Source organism: Haliotis cracherodii, unplaced genomic scaffold (genome assembly GCF_022045235.1).
Source record: "Haliotis cracherodii isolate W230 unplaced genomic scaffold, xgHalCrac1.p SCAF_25, whole genome shotgun sequence".
NCBI lineage: Eukaryota > Metazoa > Mollusca > Gastropoda > Lepetellida > Haliotidae > Haliotis > Haliotis cracherodii.
Genome location: NW_027266281.1, coordinates 5,726,981 through 5,750,841, shown reverse-complemented (window position 1 = coordinate 5,750,841; position 23,861 = coordinate 5,726,981). Strand labels below are relative to the sequence as shown.

General features: G+C 39.0%; 2 protein-coding genes across 2 annotated transcripts; one reads left to right on the top strand and one right to left on the bottom strand.

Moving 5' to 3' along the window:
- Positions 1 to 5,377: 5,377 nt before the first annotated feature.
- On the top strand, positions 5,378 to 7,313 carry LOC139472670 (putative nuclease HARBI1). The gene is made up of 4 exons (XM_071255131.1): positions 5,378 to 5,928; positions 6,363 to 6,485; positions 6,703 to 6,837; positions 7,097 to 7,313. The coding sequence occupies exons 1-4, from the start codon at positions 5,378 to 5,380 to the stop codon at positions 7,311 to 7,313; spliced, it is 1,026 nt and encodes a 341-aa protein (XP_071111232.1).
- A 771-nt stretch (positions 7,314 to 8,084) lies between these two features.
- On the bottom strand, positions 8,085 to 10,839 carry LOC139472741 (myb/SANT-like DNA-binding domain-containing protein 4). The gene is made up of 6 exons (XM_071255209.1): positions 10,661 to 10,839; positions 10,331 to 10,396; positions 9,114 to 9,210; positions 8,855 to 8,924; positions 8,558 to 8,671; positions 8,085 to 8,368 (listed from the first exon to the last, which is right to left on the bottom strand). The coding sequence occupies exons 1-6, from the start codon at positions 10,837 to 10,839 to the stop codon at positions 8,085 to 8,087; spliced, it is 810 nt and encodes a 269-aa protein (XP_071111310.1).
- Between the last annotated feature and the right edge of the window lie 13,022 nt (positions 10,840 to 23,861).

Here is a 23,861-nt window from a genome sequence, read left to right as displayed (position 1 = left end):
AAACGAGCTCCCGTGTAATACCAATTTTATGAAACGAGTGAATAGTTGTGGTATTTGACGAGCGAAAGCGAGTCAGATACCACAACTATTCACGAGTTTCATAAAATTGGTTTTACACGGTAGCGAGTTTAGTATTTTATTTATTACTTGCCATTTAAAACGTTTTTAGAATTATACTGTCGAGTGTGAATAGGCTGACACCTACACGATCCACGGCATAATACAATTGAGTTTAACAGAATAATACTTCAAACACGTCAAAAGTTGAAACGTATGAATTTAATACCATACAACTGTCTATCTTTAGAATTCAAGCGTCCGTTCCACAAAATTATCATAGCGTTAAGGTTATCGCAACTCACATACTTAAACTTAGACCAACGACTGTCGTTGCGCTACAGCACGATCGCCTTGTGGAACGGGGCCTTGCACCTCAAAGTTTACAATCACGTCACAATACCCGATGACGTAATTTGTGGAATTTTGTTGCAAGATCCTTCGGCGAAACAATGCCATGTGACGTCAGCCTAGCAACAAGGATGCTGTGGTCATCGAGTGTGCTTAAGCTCCTCTCAGTGATCTATCATCTCCACACGCAATGTCGTTGAATAAGCCAAGGGATGTTGAGAGCTTTCAATATTTTTCGTGAAACGTGTTCCGAGAGTACATAAGCACGCGTTTTGGTATTACACAATGTGTAATACAACTGTATGTTTATTAAACGGGTGATCTCTTCACGGGCAAGTAATAAAAAGTATATTGCAACCATTTGCTACATGTTAAACTTAACTAGAAATGCTTCCTAGCGTATATTCAGTTTCAGGAAATTTCAATTTTAGTGTAAACTATCCTATTTAGCTCAAGTTATGCTACATAAAAGTTATATGCTGTCTGATACCTTGGGGCCCGTTTAGGGATTCAGTATAATTATTTTTGTTAAATATTGCAATTATTCTTGTTTTTTAAATTTTTCATAGATAATTTATATACTTTTACGTAGCATGCCTATCTTTTAAACGTACATGTAAAAATTTTATATGCGTGCATTAAAAACAATTTTCAATACATCCTTAAAAGGGCCCCACTGCAATGCTCTGTGCATGTCACATATTGTTGTGTCCAGACAACTAATTACTTTTGCTTGCAGACCTCAGCTGATACGTAAAATATTTTGGTAATTTCACTTGCAAAATAAAACCCATAAGAAATTGTAGTATACATGAAACATTTTTAGTAATGTTTTCCTAACAACTATGAATAATCGCAAATTCTAGTATGAAGACTTGAAATGAATTTTTTTACTAAAGAGCACAAACACTTTAAAAAAATATTTCTGGACATATATTTTTAATAAAGGATGTTTGATTATAAAAACAAACAAAAAATACTATTTCTATTTTCTTCTATTTTTACTTTATGATCAGTATTGTTTGTTTCAGGAAAATTTCAACCTAAATGATGATGTGACAAGATCTTTAACTTAATGACGCATGCCTATGTCCCTGAAGAGTTAGTGTCTCAGATCCTACACATTGATGAAACAGGAAAGAAGCTCTATGAAGAGTACGTGTCTCAACGAATCAACGGGACAGTGAGTCTTTGGGCACCAGTGAAGAGGGAAAACAACAAGATGTACATGTCAGGATGCCAAAAGCAAACAGTTCGTCTCCGAGATAAGAATGTGGATCTCAGAGAAACAAAACATTTGTATGGAAGGCTGATGGTTCTTGCCAGATCAAGTAGAGACATTGACTTGAAACAGGCAATTGGTAACTTTGAGTTCACGCTGACTCCAAGGTTACTGTTTTCACCAAGTGGATTGCTGTTACCATGCACCGACAAGTCCAAGTTGATCAGCAGTCTTACAAAGTTTGTAAATGAAGAAGCAATGAACTATGAAGCAAGTCAGCCAGAGAACACAGTTGATGACAGTGACACAGAACAAAATCAAACCTTCAACAACATCCCAAGAAAAATTGCTGTTATAGATGGGATGGTTGTACTTCAGAAGATGACAAAGTTACCAAATACAGTGGAAACAGTTGAAGATCTCAGTCAGCTCTTCAATGACAGAGTGATGAACCTGGCAAGAGGGTTTGATGAGGTCATACTTGCTTTTGACACATACAAGCAAGATTCCCTCAAATCTGCAACAAGAGAAAAGAGACGCCAAGGAAGAGATCCCATTCAGTACCAAATTAGAGATGACACCAGAATCAAGCACATCATGTTAAATCGTTTTCTGTCTCATGACCAAACAAAAGCTGATCTGACAGACTACCTGGCAGAAAAGACACTGGAGTATAATGCTGATTCGTCTCAAACCTTTATTGCATCTGCATCCGGCTGTACCAGGAGCAACAGAGACTTGGAGTTTGAAGCTAACAATCATGAAGAAGCTGACACACTCATGATATATCTTGCTATTTCAGCTTCACAGCGCAATCCAAGGAACTCGCAGTTGACAATCTTCTCTCCTGACACTGATGTCCTTGTTTTGACCATTGCAAATTACAGCAGTCTCCTGGAAAACACCACACTCTCAATGGCCTCCAATGTTCTTCCAATAAAGCCTCTTTGGACAGCCCTAGGTGTGAGGAAATCATCAGCTTTGCCAGCCTTCCATGCCTTCACAGGAGCTGACAATACAGGCAGATTTTCCCGAGTAGCAAAGGCAACATGGTTTCAGAAATACTTGAAAACGGATGATGATATTGTTAATGCTTTCCTTGTGCTGACTACAAGTGATGAACTCTGTGACCAAATAATTTCAACATTGGCCAGATTTGTATGCAGTGTTTACTGTCCAAAAGGCCTCTCTGTGACAGATATTCCAGAGCTCAGATGGTATCTCTTCTGCAAACATATGGCAGAGAGTGACAAGCTACCACCAACACTGGGTGCTCTAAAGCAGCACATTCTGAGGGTTCATATTCAAGCTTATGTGTGGGGTCAAGCCAATATCGCCCATCAGATCCAATTAGATCCACTTCAACATGGATTCCATAAGGACAAAGATAACCGGATCCAACCAACAACAATGGATGTTCTCCCAGCCCCCAAAGCTATTATTGAGATGGTGAGGTGTCAGTGTAGGAAAGACTGTTTGACCCAAAGATGTACATGTCGATCAAACAACTTGTCATGTACAGAACTCTGCCTCTGCACCTCAGTGTGTGAGAACGACAATGACACAAATATGTCAACTAATGATGGTGATGACAGCAATGACATGTTTGATGACTCTCTGTGAATATGATATCAAGACACATATCAGGAATTGTGACTTTATCATTCAAGACATTAAGGGACCTATTTTGGTGTAATGTGACTATGACAATTCTATGTGACATTTTGAAAATTTAAATGCCAAGGCATTGATACAGATCTGAGATGGCTCTTATGTTGCTGAGTTGCTGGAGAAACATATAACCATAGGTAATTATTGGATAAATGACAGTTTTTAAGGGGTCATATGATAATTAAGGTACAATATATTCTTTAACAATTTTACTTTGTGATAGACAGTTGTAACGTATAGGATTCTATCCACACTACTGATAATATTGCAAAATCCAACTAAGATATTAGAAAAGTTGAGGTAGTTTTTTGTTAAGAATGTGAAATCATTACCTTAAGCATGTCTAAATTACATATGAGTAAGCATAATATCACATATAAACAATTAAATGACCAAATAAACACCTCAGAAGCCTTAGACTTGACAAATATGGGCAAAAATGGCCGCCATCTTGAAATCCAAGATGGCCGCCAAATGAATGATGGGAAAATTTGGAAACATTGGTTTTCTTCATCTGTACATTGAAAGCTTTCAGAATATGTATAGTTTTGCTAATCTCCAATTTTTTTCAACAAAAGTACATAAGGAACTGGACTATAATACTTACAGGGTAGCTGCTAATCAGATATGGGGGCACTCCACTCAATGTAAACCGTACGAATACTTCACTGAAGTCTCTCCAGACGTCAGTCACAAGTGAAGGCCGTTCTGTCTCGCTTACTTGCAATTTTCATTGATTGCAGACGCACATAAACAAAACAATTACTGGCTTCTTTGTTTCTCTTTGTTTCCTATGTGATGAAAAGGTCTTCAGCAACCCATGCTTGCCGTCAAAGGCGACAATGCTTGTCGCAAGAGCCGACAAACGGGATCGGTTGGCCAGGCTCGCTGACTTGGTTGATACATGTCATCGATCCCAATTGCATGGATCGATGCTCATGATGTCAATCACAGGATTGTCTGGTCCAGACTCGATTTCTGACTGACCGCCGTCATATGGCTGGGATATTGCTGAGTGCGGCGTTAAACAACAAACAAACACATGGTCCGTCCCTAATTGAAATGCTGTTCAAATTCACTCCCGCACTCATTTACTGTTTTTGGTCCCCATGGATGCGAAGACATGCATCAACCACGTCAGGGAGCCTGGCCAGCCAATCCAGTTAGTCGCCTCTCATTATTAACATAGTCGGCCCCAAAAACAAGCATGGGTTAATGAAGACCAGTTCTAACTCGGGCCTTGACGGGGTACAACGAGAATGAGTGTGGTGTTTTATTTATTACCCACGTTAAATATATATTCTACCATGAATTTGGAATTTACTCGATTCTGATTGGTCAATCAGAGGCTATTAAATCACAATAAACCCCCTCTGATTGAAACAGCTGGTTTGACGGCCGCATCACCGCGGAAGCTTATATTCATAGAATAGTACTATTTTCAGTCATTGTCGGTAGGCATATTTAAATAAGTATATCTACAATTACAGGTTACAGAATGCACAGATGCGGTTACTACAATATTCAAAGGATCTGTGGCAATACATTTCGTGCAGAAAAACGCGACAGAAATCAACAAAGGGAATGTATTTACGTTTTGGAGACAACAGAGAGCTTGAAATTTTGGCGCTTTTCTATATACGACTGTGACGTCATATCTTTAGCGTCACAATGAGCGATATGACGTCATAATGGTGACACGCGATGTAGAGCGAAAGCCTTGGAAAGCTTGCTTTGTTTTCTTTAGCTTACCAAGTTGCCGTGCGTAGATGAGTTTAATGCCTGTCATAGTTCGAGTGAAGTATTACGGTGTAAACAAACTGCTTGAGTATATACAGCACCATATTTTGTTCGGTGATTCCGTAATTCTGGGCCCCGTTCCACAAAGCGATCTTAGGGCTAAGTTGATTGTAACTCACTAAGTACGCGATCTTAAATTTTTGTTACGATCGGCCGCCCGTTCCACAAAACAATCTTAACTAAGAGAGTTGTAAGTTAAGATCAAAATGCTAAGTTGCTCCGGACCAACTTAGGATCGCTAAAATCGATCTTAAATATTGTACCATAACAACAAAGATGGCGACTTTTATTATGATGTGCAAGGAAATGGACCGTGTCTTACACAAAGAAAGGGTTTTTAGAGACCGCACCCGGCAGCTGGATACGTTATCTGAAGATAAACTGTATGCGCGATATCGTATGCCACGCCACGCCCTCTTGAAACTGCTCGAAGCAGTCTCTCCATCCATTACACCAGCAACCCAGCGTTCACATTCCCTCTCCCCAGAAACGAAGTTACTCCTGACTTTGAGATATTTAAGCAAGGGTGGTTTTTTCGTTGAGTTGGGCGACCTTCACGGGACTGTGAAGTCAAGTGTGTCCCGGGTGTTTCACCCGACTGTAGACGCCATTTGCAACTCTATCAATAATATCTGTTTTGATCTTGACAATTTACGTAAAGTGAAGCACGATTTTTATCGACTTGCCGGATTCCCCCGTGTCATCGGAGCCATAGACGGGACACTTGTGCCGATCAGGAGGCCCCCTGCCGATGAGGAAGCAGCATACGTGTGCCGAAAGGGCTTCCATGCCATTAATGTGCAAGCCATTTGCGATGCAAATTTGAGGTAATTTATGCAGTGCCCCCTCCCCCATGCCAGAGAATAAAAAGAACACGCAAATGTATCAGAATAAAGACAAATGTGGCGATCAAGTCTGAGCCTATTTCTACTAATTTACTTACTGTTTACATTAGATACGACCTTGGCATTGTACCTCTCAGTAGACACGCCCATGATATCTATAAGCCAATAGGCAATAAGCAATTATTTAGTGGGGTACGTTTTGGGTTACTTAAGGATATCACACATGTAAAAGTCTTACTTTGTTGTGTAAAACAGTTATTTATAATAACCACTAGTCATATGATTCAAATCAGTGTGGCAATGTTACACATCACATTAATATAAAAAGGATGTAACTTCTTGTCCATAGTATAAACCCTTCATAATGTCTGTATGTTGAAAAATTGTCATCTGGGCTTTGTTCTTACCATTTTCAGATTTACTAATGTTGTTACAAAATGGCCAGGCTCAGCCCATGATGCATCAATTCTAACCAACAGCTCCATTGGAGACCAGTTTAATAGGAATTGCCCTGATGGATTTCTTCTTGGAGACTCTGGGTAAATATTTGCAATAATATTTTTGGTATATTATACAATTGAATTTTTAGATATATTTTTTTTAAATGTGTTATTCAAATGAGTTTGACTGAACTTATAAAAACCTTTAACATAAATCACAATATCTTAAGTTGATTGAAGCAGTGATTGTGAAAAGTAGTTTTGGCCTAGGTCACCTTATCCACAATATGAGTAATATGTTTGGATAATGTTACAGTTATGGATGCAGACCATGGCTCCTAACACCTGTACTTGACCCAAAAACAAGACACGAAGAGCGTTACAAGTCTTCACACTGCCGAACAAGAAACACCATTGAGAGAGCATTTGGAGTTCTAAAGTCAAGGTTCAGGTTGCAAAAATATTCATAAATTGAATTTAATAAGCAGTTGTGAATTCGAATAAGTTCATGTATACTTTTGGCTATCTAAATGTTCCAATAATTTGAAATTTATTGATGATGAAGTTGAAGATTCATATGTAGTATTTTCAGTATAAATTTCTGCTCAGTTCATCAAAAATACATTAATTTCAAGTAATTCAGAAACACAACTACATTTTCACGTGCCTTTCTTCAACTTTGTTAAAAATATTTCTTTCATGTATAACAGATGTCTTCACAAATCTACGGGTTGCCTCCCATTTTCAACCAGCAAGAACTGTAAAGTGATCATGGCTGCATTCAAGTTGCACAATTTCTGCATGGATCAGAAAGTGCCATTACCACAACTGCTGGAAGAAGACCAGGAAACCCACGTCATCTATCAGGGCAATGTTCAAGATGGACATCAGGCCAGAGCTCAGCTGATTGCTCATTATTTCTCATGAACTGTCTCTGATTCACAATTCTTGAGAACATTACAATAATGACAGGAACAAGTGTATATTCTGGATGTTTAATACAACTGATAAAATCATTTGATTTTCAAACTGTGTGTACTTGTGCAATTACAATTTTGTTTCATAATTAAACAGATGTTTTATTTTAATATATGAATACTGTCCATGCATTATTGTTTAAATGTAATGTCTAACACTCTTACAATACAGCTGATATGACATCTATGTATGTGAGCCATTGACATCATAATAAATCAAAACAAACATGACATTATTCAATTTGTTTCCAAGACATACAAGTTGTTGTTTGTTTGAACGAAAGAAATACAAGTAAAATGCAAGTGTATGTTATCAGAAAAGTAAGTACCTACCTTCCAAATATCATATCATGTCGTCTCCCCTCTCCCTCCTCACACTATTTCAGTTAACATTTTATTGTTGGTTTCATGACATCATTGTCTAGTGGCATATTACTTTCCAATTTTATTTAAACATCATGAATTGTTGCCACAAACAATAGTATAGGTTTTCATTTAAATAACATCAGACTTACACATCTGCTAAATACTAATTAACAATAACAAAACTGCATGCTGCACTGCTATACCTTTGTTTTTCATCTTATTTCCCTTGAGATAATGTGAATGATATTAAAACTTATATTTTAAGTAATATTCCATATTTTGTTAGTTTCATCGAAACAAAAAAGCATCTGAACATTTTTAGACACACATTTAAGATGTGGATAAAAGAAAGTTTTCAATTAAGTTTGATAGTTGGTGAAACACAATTGGAGGGGGATTGAGTAGTGTCAGGAAAAAAATCAAAAGATAAACTTCCAAATCTTCTCTCCTCCAGAGCTAATCTACGTTTTTCGATCTGTAGCCTTTCTCTCTCCAATGCCAACCTCTCTCTCTCCATCTCACACCTGTGTTGCTGGATTGAAACAAGCTCCCTTATTGCCGATAACTTGTTGGTCTCCAGATCAACAATTGTAAGGACTTGGTCCGCATGTTGTGTGGGTCGCTTCACACACTTCTTGCCTGGAATTAGGAGAAAGCTGATAACGACATTGAAAGGAATGATTTGGTAATACTTCCTCAGATGCTCTTAAAGTATGTGCACTATTTGTCTGTTTATGCAAATTAATATACTTTTTTATGTGTATTACTTACTGTACTTAATGATCTTAGGATAATACTCTTATATTCATTTTTCACCACAATATTCACCTGCATGCACTGTTGTTTCAGTGATTACTTCCTCACTAGGAAGGCTTGCAAGGACAGGCTCATCTGCCAATGTTGGTTCGACTGGCATGCTGACCCCACTTGTATCACTAGACACTTTAAAATAAAGAGATTGTTTTCTTGTTGTTAAAAATATAACATTTAAATGAAATATTAAAAGCAAAATTCATACTCCTGTAGAAATTAAGTACATGAACAAATAATTCTTGTGTTTAAGAGGATATAAGCATAACACACTCGTAGCTTTCAGCATTATAATGTTGCTTTTCATTGTATTACCTTCACTAAGAAATGTTTCCAAACCTCCCTGGATGCCATCAACCTGACAGGCTGGAATCAATGAGAGTACCTGCGATACCAATGAAATATTATTATGCAATATTACATCAGTCATAAGAACCATTACTTGATTTGCATATCCTTCTTTGAAACATAATTATGTTGACACCTTCAGCTATAACTGTGGTTAGATAGATATTACAAACTCAATTGTGAATATAATCAAATTATCAAACATGTGTTTACATTAAATACGTGCCTTTTGTTCCACCTCCGACAGAGTAGCAGGACATGGACCTCCTCCAGTCTTACATGCCTCTTTTCTATTTTCTTGGGCCTTCTTTCTCGTTTGGCATCTGTTGAATAAGTAGTAGTATTTTACTTTATATATATATATATATATATATATATATATATATATATATATATATATATATATATATATTTATATAAAGTGAACAGATTTTCAGATGTACTCAGTACAATGTGTCAAGGTTACATAACTGGTAATTACTTGTACATGTACAGTATCAATATACATAGTATGTTATATTATGCATGCATGTACCTATCTCCCTGCATGTTATACATCTGGAATGTATTACATTACATATTTCTGTAGTTTCTAAATATTATATTAAGTGCAACATATCAATTATTATTTCAGTGAACATGTCCCAATAACATCACAATTAAAATACTAAAAATAATCTTTATATTTCTACTGAGGTAATTTGTTGTTAGAAAACATGCAACAATTATAACAATAATGATGATATTAAAAATATGACATTGCATCACAAAATAACAATACATGCAGTTAATAATGTTTCAGGATGTATTTGCTTTTGACCGGAATCGAACCGATGTCTAAAGACTACCATTCAAAAGCTTCATTACATCTTATTTCAATATTAAAAATATATACACTTTGTTATTATGCACATTAAAGTATGAACCTGTCATACTTTTGATGAAAAAATAAATGTGTGAACCCATCACACTTGATGAAATAATAAATGTGTGAACCCATCACACTTGATGAAATAATAAATGTGTGAACCCATCACACTTGATGAAATAATTAATGTGTGAACCCATCACACTTGATGAAATAATAAATGTGTGAACCCATCACACTTGTTGAAATAGAAAATGTATGCAAATCTAAATGGGCACTCACTGTAATTTATGGATGATGAACCTGATACTTCTCAGTACTGATTCAGCCATCTAAGGATGCTGAGCTCAATCAATATTTTAAGGTGTTTTGCAAATATCTTCCTCATACTTACTTGGCATCTCTCAAGGATCATATATTTTTAGAATGTCAAATGATATGGATATACATAATACATCATAAGTACCATTACTCTACTACAGTAGTATATTGAATATCAGATAATATAGGGAAACATACGTAGAATCTTGAGAAGATAGCCAATTTTTTTATACCTGTACGTTTGTTGGACTTACTTGATGTCATTCCACTTCTTCCGAACATCGGTTGCTGATCGGCTACTTGCTGTATTTGCATTGATCCTGTAAATGATGTTGGAATTATGGAAGCGCAGGGTCTTTATGTTTTATTTTACAGACTGGACAAAATGCAGTTACATTAGTTAGAGTTTTTGTTGTACTAAGGCATAGAGGTTATTTTCTAGGTTTTGCTGTTATTTCAAATTTACCTGAATTTAATATTAAATCGAATATATTCATTATTTCAAAGGTATACTGCATGTTAGGGTACGTATGTTGACTTATTATTAAATCAGATAACATTCTGACAGTCCACAGCTCACTTACTTGTTAGCGATGTCCTCCCATATGCTGCCTTTCAGCTTATTGGTGACGGTTGAGCTGAATGAGGAATTCAGTGTGGCGTGGTGAACAGCCACCTCATCAACAAGGACAGCGATCTCACTTGCTGAAAAATTGCTGCGTCGAACGCGTTTGACGCCGACAGAGGTCTGTGTTTCGGCCATATTTCGACAATGCGTCGTCTGCTAAACATGACCAAGGGAGGCCACTCTTAGGGAAACTTTCGTATCTTCATGGCTGAAGATTCCGATCTTTGTTAAGATCGGCTACTTTAGAACTTGTAAAGTTACAATCGCCCTAAGATCGCTTTGTGGAACGGGCGCAAACTTTAGCTAAGACGATTTTATAATCGACGTAAGTCACTAAGATTGATTGTAGTTACGATCGCTTTGTGGAACGGGACCCTATCGATAACCCACTCAAAACACTGAACTCAACCCATGCCGCTTCACTCAGTATATTTGCTAACATTAAAGAGTTCGCATTTTATTCAGTCATGGTAGAATGGAGATAAACATACAGTGTTTTCAATGTAGAGCTAGGTTACCTGTAGATTTAACCGCGCTAAATTTAACATTTGAAACCTCACGCTGCGCGTTCGGTTCCAAATTCAATTTAGCGGGGTTAAATCTACAGGTAACCTAGCTCTACATTGAAAACACAGAATGTTTATCTCCTAATTTAAGTGTAAAAACATAACAACTTTCGGTCGTTGACAGACCAAACTGAAACCGGTTGCAAAATCTGGTTGTAGATGAATATTGATATATGCCCAAATATTGGCATTGTTGACATTTCTATGCATACGCATTAACAACATGCGCCTGCAGTTGTGTTTGCAAACAATGCAGCACCGACGCTCAAGATCCTTTTGATAGAAATTCTTTAACTTATGGTAATTCAAGCGCCATGTTAGTACCATGGACACCTATATGAAAATTTGAAAAGTCACATAAGCGCCGCGCTTTGAATATCGGACTACCAGTCGGTCACTCGCACTGCCGGTGTTCCGTCTGTGCAATCAAAATGGTTCGGTTTCCTTGATCCATCAGCTGAATTTATATCATGTCCGTACCATTTTGGAAGAGGGAAATCAGAGTGTTCGCCGAAGACATTCATGTCAACTGTACCACCCTATACTGAAGACGTGAAAATCAACAAACTCAAGTCTGCTTGCATGTCAGTGACAGCTTCGAACGATCGAAGGGCAAGGTCACCACCGGAATAAGAAAAGACAACCGCGATCCACTCACAGCGTTTTACGCTAGAGATAGGGAATGTTATTGTTCACATTTGGGATGTTTGGGGCCACAAAATCAGAAGTCAGGCACACTTCGACGGAGTTTTCGATTGATTTGTATCGGAACTGCTAACTTTAAGTGATCTGGTCGTGCTGTCGTGTACGTTCATTCATGAACAGCACCTCCCGAAACAGCGCCACAAAATACACTTCAAAGGGGACACCGATGGCACAACCGGATCATCCCAAGTAAGTCTAGATATCTGTCCAGATAGTTTAAACAGACTTCATTTCACCACGCTTATCCTTTTACGTTACATCAAATTGAAAGTTGCGAAAAAAGGTCGGGTGCGTCACGCTCAAGGGGCGCGCTCGATCGGCAGTCGTACATTGTAAATCGATTTATAGATCTAGCTCGATTATATGTCTGTAGAACCTCTCTGCATAACGTATATAGAATGCAAACCGAATTTGATGCGTGTGACTATCTTGTTTGGTTTAATAAAGTGTTTGTAAATATCTCTCGTTCTTATGAATTTCTTCAGTTCTGCCTTGTAATCGCAAAATGAATGACGTCTCGCAAATTTTTATGAATGAAAAAGGTAGTCCCGGTGTGACAGAGGTCACGGTTATCCAATCAAAACGAATAAAACAAGGTCAACCTTGTACGACACACGTGTGACGTACGGATTTAGTATCTTACCACCTGTATCTTACCACGTGGGTAATAAATCAAAGTCTACAGCCATGCCAACCATTACGTCACTTCCAGGGGGAGGCTTACCAAAGTGCCTCAGTGATTTTGCTACACTCTATAGAACAGTTCGTTCCTTCATATGTATAACTCCACAGCATCAAATAACGCTATAAATACAGCAATGATATATACTTCCCTCCCCCGACCCGTGAAGATCCGGGGTAGAATAGGTCTTCATCAACCTATGCTTGCCGTAAAAGGTGACTATGCTTGCCGTAAAAGGCGACTAACGGGATTGGGTGGTCAGGCTCGCTGACTCGGTTGATGCATATCATCGATCCCAATTGTGTAAATCGATGCTCATGATATCAATCACTGGATTGTCAGGTCCATACTCGATTATTTAGAGACCGCCGTCATATAGCTGGAATAGTCCTGAGTGCGGCGTTAAACAACAACAAAAAACAAACAAATCATAGGTGTGTTTTATTACTCGCCCGTGAATGCACCCTCCGACTGATACGGTACATCTAAATAAAACATTGTGCGGCGTTAAACAACCAACTACTTCCCTCGGCCCGGCCGTGACAGCGGTATGATCCGCGGTGTTGGTGCTAACTTGTAACCATCTCTACCAGTAGTACTGATTTCCAGGCACAGCTAGGGCTGCCTGTAGTCAGGACAACGAAGTCAGCATCCCCATGCTTGTTCCGACACTGACTGACACCCGCAATTACTTGTTTCCCGTGTTTAGACAATATCAGACTATATTACTCACCCGCTTAAGACACGACTGAATAATAACAGTAAGCTAGTATTCTGCAATGTTTTATGCCCAAACGCTCGCCTATGTACAGCGGGAATTAGTTTCACTAACAATTCTCAACATCCCAGGGCATATTCAATGATATTGCTAGTAGAGATGATGGATCACTAAGAGGAGCTTATAATCCTGTTGCTAGGCTGACGCCACATGTCATTGTTTTGCCAGTGTATATTCCAACAAAATCCAACAAATTACGGCAAAGGGTATTGTGACGTGTTCACTAACTTTGTGGCACAGGACCCCGTTCCACAAGGCTATCGTCAATCTACCAACAGTGGGCGCTGGCATTACAAGGGTTTTTTTTCGGGCTTGACGGAAATAGCCGAACGTGCGATTGGGCTTTCGTAGCGCAACGACGAATATTCTATTTATACACAAAGGAAAATGTTAAGCACACATATTAAGCATATATTTCCTTATTGTTTGGTCCCAATATTTGTAACAGTCATGATAGATATAATTACGGGAAGGTGATGTCATCGGTCATGCGTGACGAAAGCTCACGTGCTATGCATGGTATGCCCGTGCATCATGCTACCCTCGAGTATCTCTAAAAGCAGTATATCCAAACGTTAAAATTGCTTTCTGAAGCACGCTTTTAAACAGTTATTCCACGACATTGTGTGACCATGGCACGAAGTCGATTATCAAACGCCACAAGATGGCAAATAATCGGCATGCATAACGCAGGAATGTCTTGTTATGCCATTGGTCGGAATTTGTGGTATCATCACACTGTCGTAAGCCGTTTTGTCGAGAAACATGCTCAGACCGGTGATGTACAGGACCGTCCAAGATCCAGAAGACCTGTGACGACACATCCGAAGACAGGGACCTTCTTCGTCTCATTTTTCACAGTTTTTCCGTTTGTATACAGTAATAAGTCGTAAGAGGCGACTAACGGGATCGTGTGCATCTCATCGATCCCAATTGCGTGGATCGATGCTCATGTTGTCAATCACTGGATTGTCTGGTCCATACTCGATTATTTACAGACCGCCGTCATATAGCTGGAATATTGCTGAGTGCGGCGTTTAACAACAACAAACAACAAACAAACAAACAAATCATATGTGTGATTTATTACTCGCCCCTGAATACACCCTCTAACTGATAACAGTACATCTAAATATAACATTGTGTATTAACATCACGTTCAGACGAGCCTGTTTTTGTACATCAGCCGGTCATTCAAATGTGGGAGGATTGTCGGTAACGTCGACTCTTCTCCAAGACGTCTACTCCAGACAGACACTGCTGTACTTTTACAAAACACCTGAGATGTAATGACACACTTCACGTATGTATTGTTGACATATTTCACTCGAATGTGTGAAGTCCGTGAGTATTGCAGCCGCCCATCGCAGGACTCGCGGATGCTTAGGCCCCATTCACATGGAGTATATTTACTCATGCAAGCAAAAGTATATTTACATTGCGTTCACATGAAGTTTATGCAAGGCAGAAGTAAACATCATTTCATAAATAAATTGTGGACTTTGAGGCCATGTCGCTGTCGAAGATAGTCAACCAGAGGCGAAAGAGAGACTTTCCATACTTTCTTAGGATGGGATTAGTCTTAGGATTATGCCAGGAAAGAGAACTGTGGAAGAGAGAACGTTCTCAACACTGGTGGAACAATGTCGTCAAACGATCATTTGATGATAAACTGTGGATGATCACTTTCGCATGACACGCGAAACATTTTATGAACATGTTATGTTCTTTGCAAGGAACTACAGCCGTATTTTCCTGATTATCAGTATCTTGTATTTAATATGCTTACATAAGCAAATAGAGAATCTGTTCACATGACCAGAAATACTCCAGGAGCATTTATACTTATGAGTAAATATACTTTTACTAGACCTCATCAGGTGTAGCAAATATACTTTTACTCATGTCTCTTTACTCCTGGAGTATATTTACTCACGTAAGCAAATGCGTTCACATGCCACCATAAGTAAATTTACTTATGTAAGTATATACTCACGTAAGTAAAAGTGTCCTTTGTGAGTGGGGCTTTAGTTTGAAACGGAGAGAGTGTATACGGACTCTAGTAGTACTGTAGTAGAGCAATGACCCTGGTACTAAGATTCAGAGCGCTGCCTGACGGTAATGAAAGCACTATGTTACCAAGGATACGTAAGATCACGGGGAGGTAATTTGAACATGACGTCAGTCCATTATGACGTAACTCAAAAAGTGTAAGTGTACAATCGGCGGCTTTGATCTTTTAGCAAGGTGAGGTGAAATTGGGTTTAACGTCGCGTCCAAGATTATTGCACTTATATATAGCGACGTGCATGCACGTGTGTGTGTGGCTGCTTGTACTAATCCGGACTGATGCCGATTTATAGTGCTAGCTCACTGAGATACCATGCCGCAGTCTAACATGGATACCCCACTCAGACACAGTATACTGACTCCGAGCCGACCAGTCCTTGTTTTAACCCCTTAATGCCGAGCGCCAGACAGGGTAACAACAAGTACCTTTTAACGTCTTTTGGTATGACGCGGCCGTGGATCGAACCCCGGACCTTCCACTCTCAGGGCGGACGCTCTACCACTGGACCACGGAGGCGGTCGATCTTTCAGCAAAGCGTCTTAGAAATATATATAGAAATGTTATTAAAATGTTTCATGTATTTTGACTTGCATATATACTTGATGATCTGATAACGATATTAGTACTTTTCGGAGGAGTGTTACTATTGCACGCTCTACTTCTTATCAGTGCGACTAGTGGAGCTTACGATATCTCCCTCCGCTCCCAACTTCTTCAATCCCATCATTATTCATAGTCATCAGACCCGTGAATATCCGGGGTAGATTAGCTGTGATTCAGCACTCCTAAATTTCTGTTCTTTTGTAGAAACGATCTGGGATATCAACGTTAGAAGCTTCTATTAGCGATTTTATGCACGCTTCTTGAGACAAAAACCAACTGACCCCCATGCTTGCCGTAAAAGGCAACTATGCTTGTCGAAAGAGGCGGGATCGGGTGGTCAGGCTCTCTGACTTGGTTGATGCATGTCATCGATCCCAATTGCGTGGATCGATGTTCATGATATTAATCACTGGATTGTCTGGTCCAGATTCGATGATTTACAGACCGCCGTCATATAGCTAGAATATTGCTGAGTGCGGCGTTAAACAACAAACAAACAAAACCGCCTGTTGAGATTCTTTGAGTGTAATGTGCTCGCTGGTGTTAAAGACAGATCTGACAGACACAGCATGAGAACAATGCAGTCTGTGTTCCGGGTGGAGACCTACCTCATGTCGCAGCTGTTGGTTCAGTGATTGTTGACTCTAAAGTTTTATAACTTTGTTTTCAGGCTTCGCGTCGATAGATGACACAGAGTTAACCCGGTGGAATGCCTGAGCTTAATCTCAGGATTAACATGGAAAATTGGCGATTACAAGATAATTATATTTATTGGCTCCACTGCATCTCAGTGATTCAATGGCAATGATTCAATGACAATGATTCAGTGACAATGATTCAATGACAATGATTCAGTGACAATGATTCAATGACAATGATTCAATGATAATGATTCAATTGACAATGATTCAGTTACAATGATTCAATGACAATGATTCAGTTACAATGATTCAATGACAATGATTCAGTGACAATGATTCAATGACAATGATTCAGTGACAATGATTCAATGACAATGATTCAATGACAATGATTTAATGACATATTTAGCTTGTCCCGGAAATATCTGTAAGGCTAGAATGTTGTATTCGTGAACTGACCGAGGGTTTGACAACTAAATGAAACCATGAGTATTCCGCCAAGAAACAAAATGTTTTAACACACGTTTGCATGTCAGCGTTATGACTTGACAAGCAGCAAAACAATAAACAATGAGTAAGTGAGTGAGTTGGGTTTAACGTCGCTTTTAACAGTATTACAGTTATATCAGGGCGTGTCAGCTTAATGTGAGAGAAAAGCCCGAAGTGATGTAGGTCTCAGACGTTTACCACTTCGGTGAAACCCACGAGCACGGGTATGGTGCTGACAAACCTAGAAACATAATCAGGGCAAACCGTGATTCGAACCCACAATCACAGGTTTCTGGCGTGCCCAAGGGACGCAATTCTGCACAGCGAATCGCGGCGCCTTAGGCGACTGGGCCACCCGTGCCCCCCAATAAACAATGAACGCTGGTGTCTTACAAACATCTCTTTAGAGTTTTTTTTAGCATTTTCTAGCCTGCCAAGTCGTTCACTGCATGCTCCACTAATGACGGAAATGGTTGAAGGAGCAGAGGACGGTAGTGCCACGTTTCCGTCTACACAGTTGGGACGTACATGTTACCCCGGAGTAGTCGGCAGCCGCACTGAGGATGCAGTGGCACAAGTGGACTTCTCATTCTCCAGGTTGAGGCAGAAGGTGTTGTTGAGCCTCATCCTTCACCCGACGTACATGTTCATGATTAAATGTGAATGGTATCAGTATCAGTTGTGTGTAGACCCGTGAAGATCCGGGGTAGAATAGGTCTTCAGCAACCATGCTTGCCGTAAAAGGTGACTAGGCTTGTCGTAAGAGGCGACCAACGGGATCGGGTGGTCAGGCTCGCTGATTTGGTTGATGCATGTCATCGATCCAAATTGTGTGGATCGATGCTCATGATATCGATCACTGGATTGTCTGGTCCATACTTGAGTATTTACAGACCGCCGTCATATAGCTGGAATATTGCTGAGTGGGGCGTTAAACAACCAACCAACCAACCAACCAACCATTGCAACCAGTTGTGTATATAGAAGGATACCACGTTTGATAGTCATGAGTAGTTTGTGGAGAGAGATGCGTCGTAAAATCCTCAAATAGGAGTTGCTTGGATTCAGCGGTGAGTACCTCGAGTCGCGTTACGTCACATTTAGGCTTCTTCTCAGCGGATGTCTGACGATAGCTTTGTGAACTTTTGTTTATGTGTTGATTAGCGCCGCACTCAGCAATTTTCCAGCCATATGACGACGGTCTGTAAGTATTCGAGTCTGGGCCAGACAATCCAGTGATTGACATCAAGAGCATCTTGCAAACCAAGATATTATTTTAGGACCTGAGCAGGCTGGGTTTAGAAAAGGATTTAAAAGATCTGATAATGTGTATGTTATGAATGCTTTGATTGAAAAATACTTATTGTTAAATAAAAGAAGATTCTTACGTCAGCGTTTGGTTCAGTGTGTAGGACAAGTTTAGTTTACAAACTTTGGATAGGTAAAAAACGTTAAATCTTGTATATTTGTTAATGGTGGCTACACAGACACAGTCGGGTGTACGACAGGGATGTGAGTTATCTCCCTTTCTGTTTTCATTCTTTGTAAATGATATTGTTGATTTTCTTAATTCAGACGGGCAACGTAATATCCAATTAGGAATGATTGAACATTTTATTATGTTATTAATGTTCGCAGATGATATGGTCTTATTGGACAGTACATTCGTTGGGTTGCAAAGACGCCTCGGCAAAATGAAGATTTATTGTCATAAATGGAAATTGTCTATTAATATAAGCAAAAGTAAAGTTATTGTCTTTAGACGTAGTGGGCGTCTTCGAAGATATAGCAAGTTTTGGTTTGGCACTGACATAATAGAAATTGTTCCTACTTATAAATATTTAGGTGTTCATCTTTCATCATCTGGTAGTTGGTACTTTACACAGAAAACACTTGCACAACAAGTGACGAAATATGTTCTTGCTTTAAAATCAGGCTCAAAGGATTTTATGAAACTTCCTTATAATGTACTTTTACAGATATTTGATGTCAAAATACGACCTGTTCTTATCTACGGCTCAGAGATAGGGGCTTTCACGCGTCTCAAGATGTTATTAATGTACATGATAGATTCTGTAAGAATATTTTACAGCATGGGAGATTTGTCCCCAATATATTTAAACTCAATCAACATGTTCGTATTGTCAAATATTGGCTCCGACTCGTATTTAAAAAAACCTAATATAATCCCTAGTCATGCTTATTCACATCAATACAGTCTGGCAGAAAAAGGAATAAATTGCTGGGCACTAAAAGTAAAACAACTTCTTTATTGATATGCTTTTGGCCATGTTTGCAATAGTCTAGAAGTAAACATGTTTGCAATAGTCTAGGAGTAAATCATATTGGTCTTGTTGATAACTTTAACATGAGATGTATTGATATAGATAACCAACAGTGGTCTAGCAGTTTAAGAACTTACTCAAAACTTTCTTTTTATTCTTGTATTAAGCAATATAATGTTTTTGAAAATTTTCTAGATTGTATTTCAGTAAGTGCCTATCGTATTGCTTTGAGTATATTTAGATGTTCTGGTCATACTTTGCTAAATGAAAAAGGAAGGTGGTAGAATATACCTAGAGCTAAAAGAATATGTCAATTTTGTGTAAGACCTGAAGTTGAATCTGAATATCATTTTTGTTTACAATGTCCATACTATGAAAGTTTGAGAGGCATGGTTCTACCTTATTATTTTTACACAAATGTATCATTTGATAAATTTGTAACACTCTGTACATCTAAAATCCCATGCATAATTAATGCTTTAGCTAAATTTATATCTCTTGCTTTTAAAAAGCGTAATAACTTTCTCATTGGCGCTGAAATTGTTTAACTCTGATATCATGTATTGTATAATCGGCCGGTGGTCCCTTTACTGAAATTAAGCTCTCTCTCTCTATCGGATGGTCAAGCTCGCTGACTTGGTTGATGCATGTCATCGTATCCCAATTGCGCAGATCGATGCACATGATGTCAATCGTTGGATTGTGTGGTCCAGACGCGATTACTTACATACCGCCGTCATATAGCTGGAATATAGCTTAGTGCGACGTTAAACAACGAACAAACATACTACATTCTTCACTTTATCCATTTCAAACATTGCGGAGCCCATCAAGAGGACTGCTCATTGATGGAGCCCATCAAGAGGACTGCTCACTGATGGAGTTAAGATAACTGTTGTCGATAGAGCGTTGCCAAACTGAAACTGTACTATGAATATAGTTACCTTTGTCCTCTCTCCATGCTTTGGTACCTTCGAACACGTTGACACAGGCTGTGATGTCGTCTGTCATCTATGGTCCTCCTAGGACACTGACTCCAGGGATAGACCCTATGTTTTAATGTTGACTCCTTGAATGCTAAAAACCATCAAATCCTTCTCTGCTGACAATGAAATGGGATCGGCACTGGTCCAGAAACAAGTTGTTAAAGGTGTTAGTCATTTGTAATGTGATCAGTGAGTGAGTGAGTGTGGTCTCACGCCGCTTTTAACAGTGTTCCAGTTATATCACGGCGTGTCAGCTTAATGTGGGAGGAAAGCCCGAAGTGATGCAGGTCTCAGACGTTTACCACTTCGGTGAAACCCACGAGCACGGGTATGGTGCTGACAAACCTAGAAACATAATCGGGGTGAACCGGGATTCGAACCTACAATAATAGGTTTCTGGCGTGCTTAAGGGCCGCTAATTCTGCACAGCGAATTTCGGCGCCTTAGACGCCTGGGCCACCCGTGCGCCCAGTACTGCTCCGAAACTGCTGGCTTGGCATACGTCAGTTTTCACGTGAGGATATAGAGCATTGTCGCTTTCTGTTTTGCCAAGCTAGAAGTAGTGCGTTATTCATTTTCGGCTTACAGACGGTCAGGTACACGTCTTGCACTTCAATTTTGCACTCTTTTCCATGACATCTGAACAGTCTGAGACCTTCATTTAGTTCATACCCGAACTATCTGGTGTGTATAACCTTCGTTTAGTTCATTATCCAAACTATCTGGTTGGTAAAGCCTTCGTTTAGTTCATCATTCAAACTATCTGGTTTTTAAAGCCTTCGTTTAGTTCATTATTCAAACTATCTGGTTGGTATAACCTTTGTTTAGTTCATTATCCAAACTATCTGGTGTGTATAGCCTTTGTTTAGTTCATTATCCAAACTTTCTAGTTCGTTTAGCCTTTGTTTAGTTCATTATCCAAACTATCCGGTTGGTATAGCCTTCGTTAAGTTCATTATCCAAACTATCTGGTGTGTATAGCCTTCGTTTAGTTCATTATCCAAATTATCTAGTTGGTATAGCCTTTGTTTATTTCATTATCCAAACTATCTGGTGTGTATAGCCTTTGTTTAGTTCATTATCTAAACTATCTAGTTGGTATAGCCTTTGTTTAGTTCATTATCCAAACTATCTGGTTGGTATAGCTTTCGTTAAGTTCATTATCCAAACTATCTGGTGTGTAAAACCTTCGTTTAGTTCATTATCTAAACTATCTAGTTGGTATAGCCTTTGTTTAGTTCATTATCCAAACTATCTGGTGTGTATAGCCTTCGTTTAGTTCATTATCCAAACTATCTAGTTGGTATAGCCTTTGTTTATTTCATTATCCAAACTATCTGGTGTGTATAGCCTTCGTTTAGTTCATTATCCAAACTATCTGGTGTGTAAAGCCTTCGTTTAGTTCATTATCCAAACTATCTGGTGTGTATAGCCTTCGTTTAGTTCATTATCCAAACTATCTGGTGTGTATAGCCTTCGTTTAGTTCATTATCCAAACTATCTGGTTGGTATAGCCTTCATTTAGTTCATTATCCAAACTATCCGGTTGGTATAGCCTTTGTTTAGTTCATTATCCAAACTATCTGGTGTGTATAGCCTTCGTTTAGTTCATTATCCAAACTATCTAGTTGGTATAGCCTTTGTTTATTTCATTATCCAAACTATCTGGTGTGTATAGCCTTTGTTTAGTTCATTATCTAAACTATCTAGTTGGTATAGCCTTTGTTTAGTTCATTATCCAAACTATCTGGTTGGTATAGCTTTCGTTAAGTTCATTATCCAAACTATCTGGTGTGTAAAACCTTCGTTTAGTTCATTATCTAAACTATCTAGTTGGTATAGCCTTTGTTTAGTTCATTATCCAAACTATCTGGTGTGTATAGCCTTCGTTTAGTTCATTATCCAAACTATCTAGTTGGTATAGCCTTTGTTTATTTCATTATCCAAACTATCTGGTGTGTATAGCCTTCGTTTAGTTCATTATCCAAACTATCTGGTGTGTAAAGCCTTCGTTTAGTTCATTATCCAAACTATCTGGTGTGTATAGCCTTCGTTTAGTTCATTATCCAAACTATCTGGTGTGTATAGCCTTCGTTTAGTTCATTATCCAAACTATCTGGTTGGTATAGCCTTCATTTAGTTCATTATCCAAACTATCCGGTTGGTATAGCCTTTGTTTAGTTCATTATCCAAACTATCTGGTGTGTATAGCCTTCGTTTAGTTCATTATCCAAACTATCTAGTTGGTATAGCCTTTGTTTAGTTCATTATCCAAACTTTCTGGTTGGTATAGCCTTCGTTTAGTTCATTATCCAAACTATCTGGTGTGTATAGCCTTCGTTTAGTTCATTATCCAAACTATCTGGTGTGTATAGCCTTCGTTAAGTTCATTATCCAAACTTTCTGGTTGGTATAGCCTTCGTTTAGCTCATTATTCAAACTATCTGGTGTGTATAGCCTTCGTTAAGTTCATTATCCAAACTTTCTGGTTGGTATAGCCTTCGTTTAGTTCATTATCCAAACTTTCTGGTTGGTATAGCCTTCGTTTAGTTCATCATTCAAACTATCTGGTTGGTATAGCCTGCGTTTAGTTCATTATTCAAACCAACTGTTTGGTATAGCCTTCATTTAGTTCATTATCCAAACTATCCGGTTGGTATAGCCTTCCTTTAGTTCATTATCCAACTAACTGGTTGGTATAGCCTGCGTTTAGTTGATTATCTATGCAAAATAGTTTCCTGACAGTTTACAGGTTTCACACTTAGGTTCTGTTATAACGGGGGGCACGGGTGGCGAAGTCGTCTAAGGCTCTGCGATTCGCTGTGCAGAGTTGCGTCCCTTGGACACGACAGAAACCTATGATTGTGTTTCTAGGTTTGTCAGCACCATACCTATGCTCGTGGGTTTCACCGAAGTGGTAAACGTCTGAGACCTGCATCACTTCGGGCTTCCTTCCCACATTAAGCTGACACGCCGCGATATAACTGGAATAATGTTAAACGCGGCGTTAGACCCAACTCACTCACTCACTCTGTTATAACGATGTCTACTCTGTCGTCACGTGGTTTGTGCATTATCCTTGGACCAGTATGAGTGAACAATGGCCACTGATAACACATGCAGAACGCCGTCAGGTGACCGAGGTACTGTGGGTTCAAATCAGGAAGTTAAACTTCTCAGTCAGTATCAGTTAGACCTCCCTGAGAGTCATGCTGAAATTGACTTGATTATTGGCAGGAAGCTAAAGCTACTTCTGCACCTGGCAACCTCCATTAACCCATCATGAACCGGGTGTCAGTGACAAGACTTTGGTAAGCATTTCAATATACAACAAGCTGATACCAGGACACA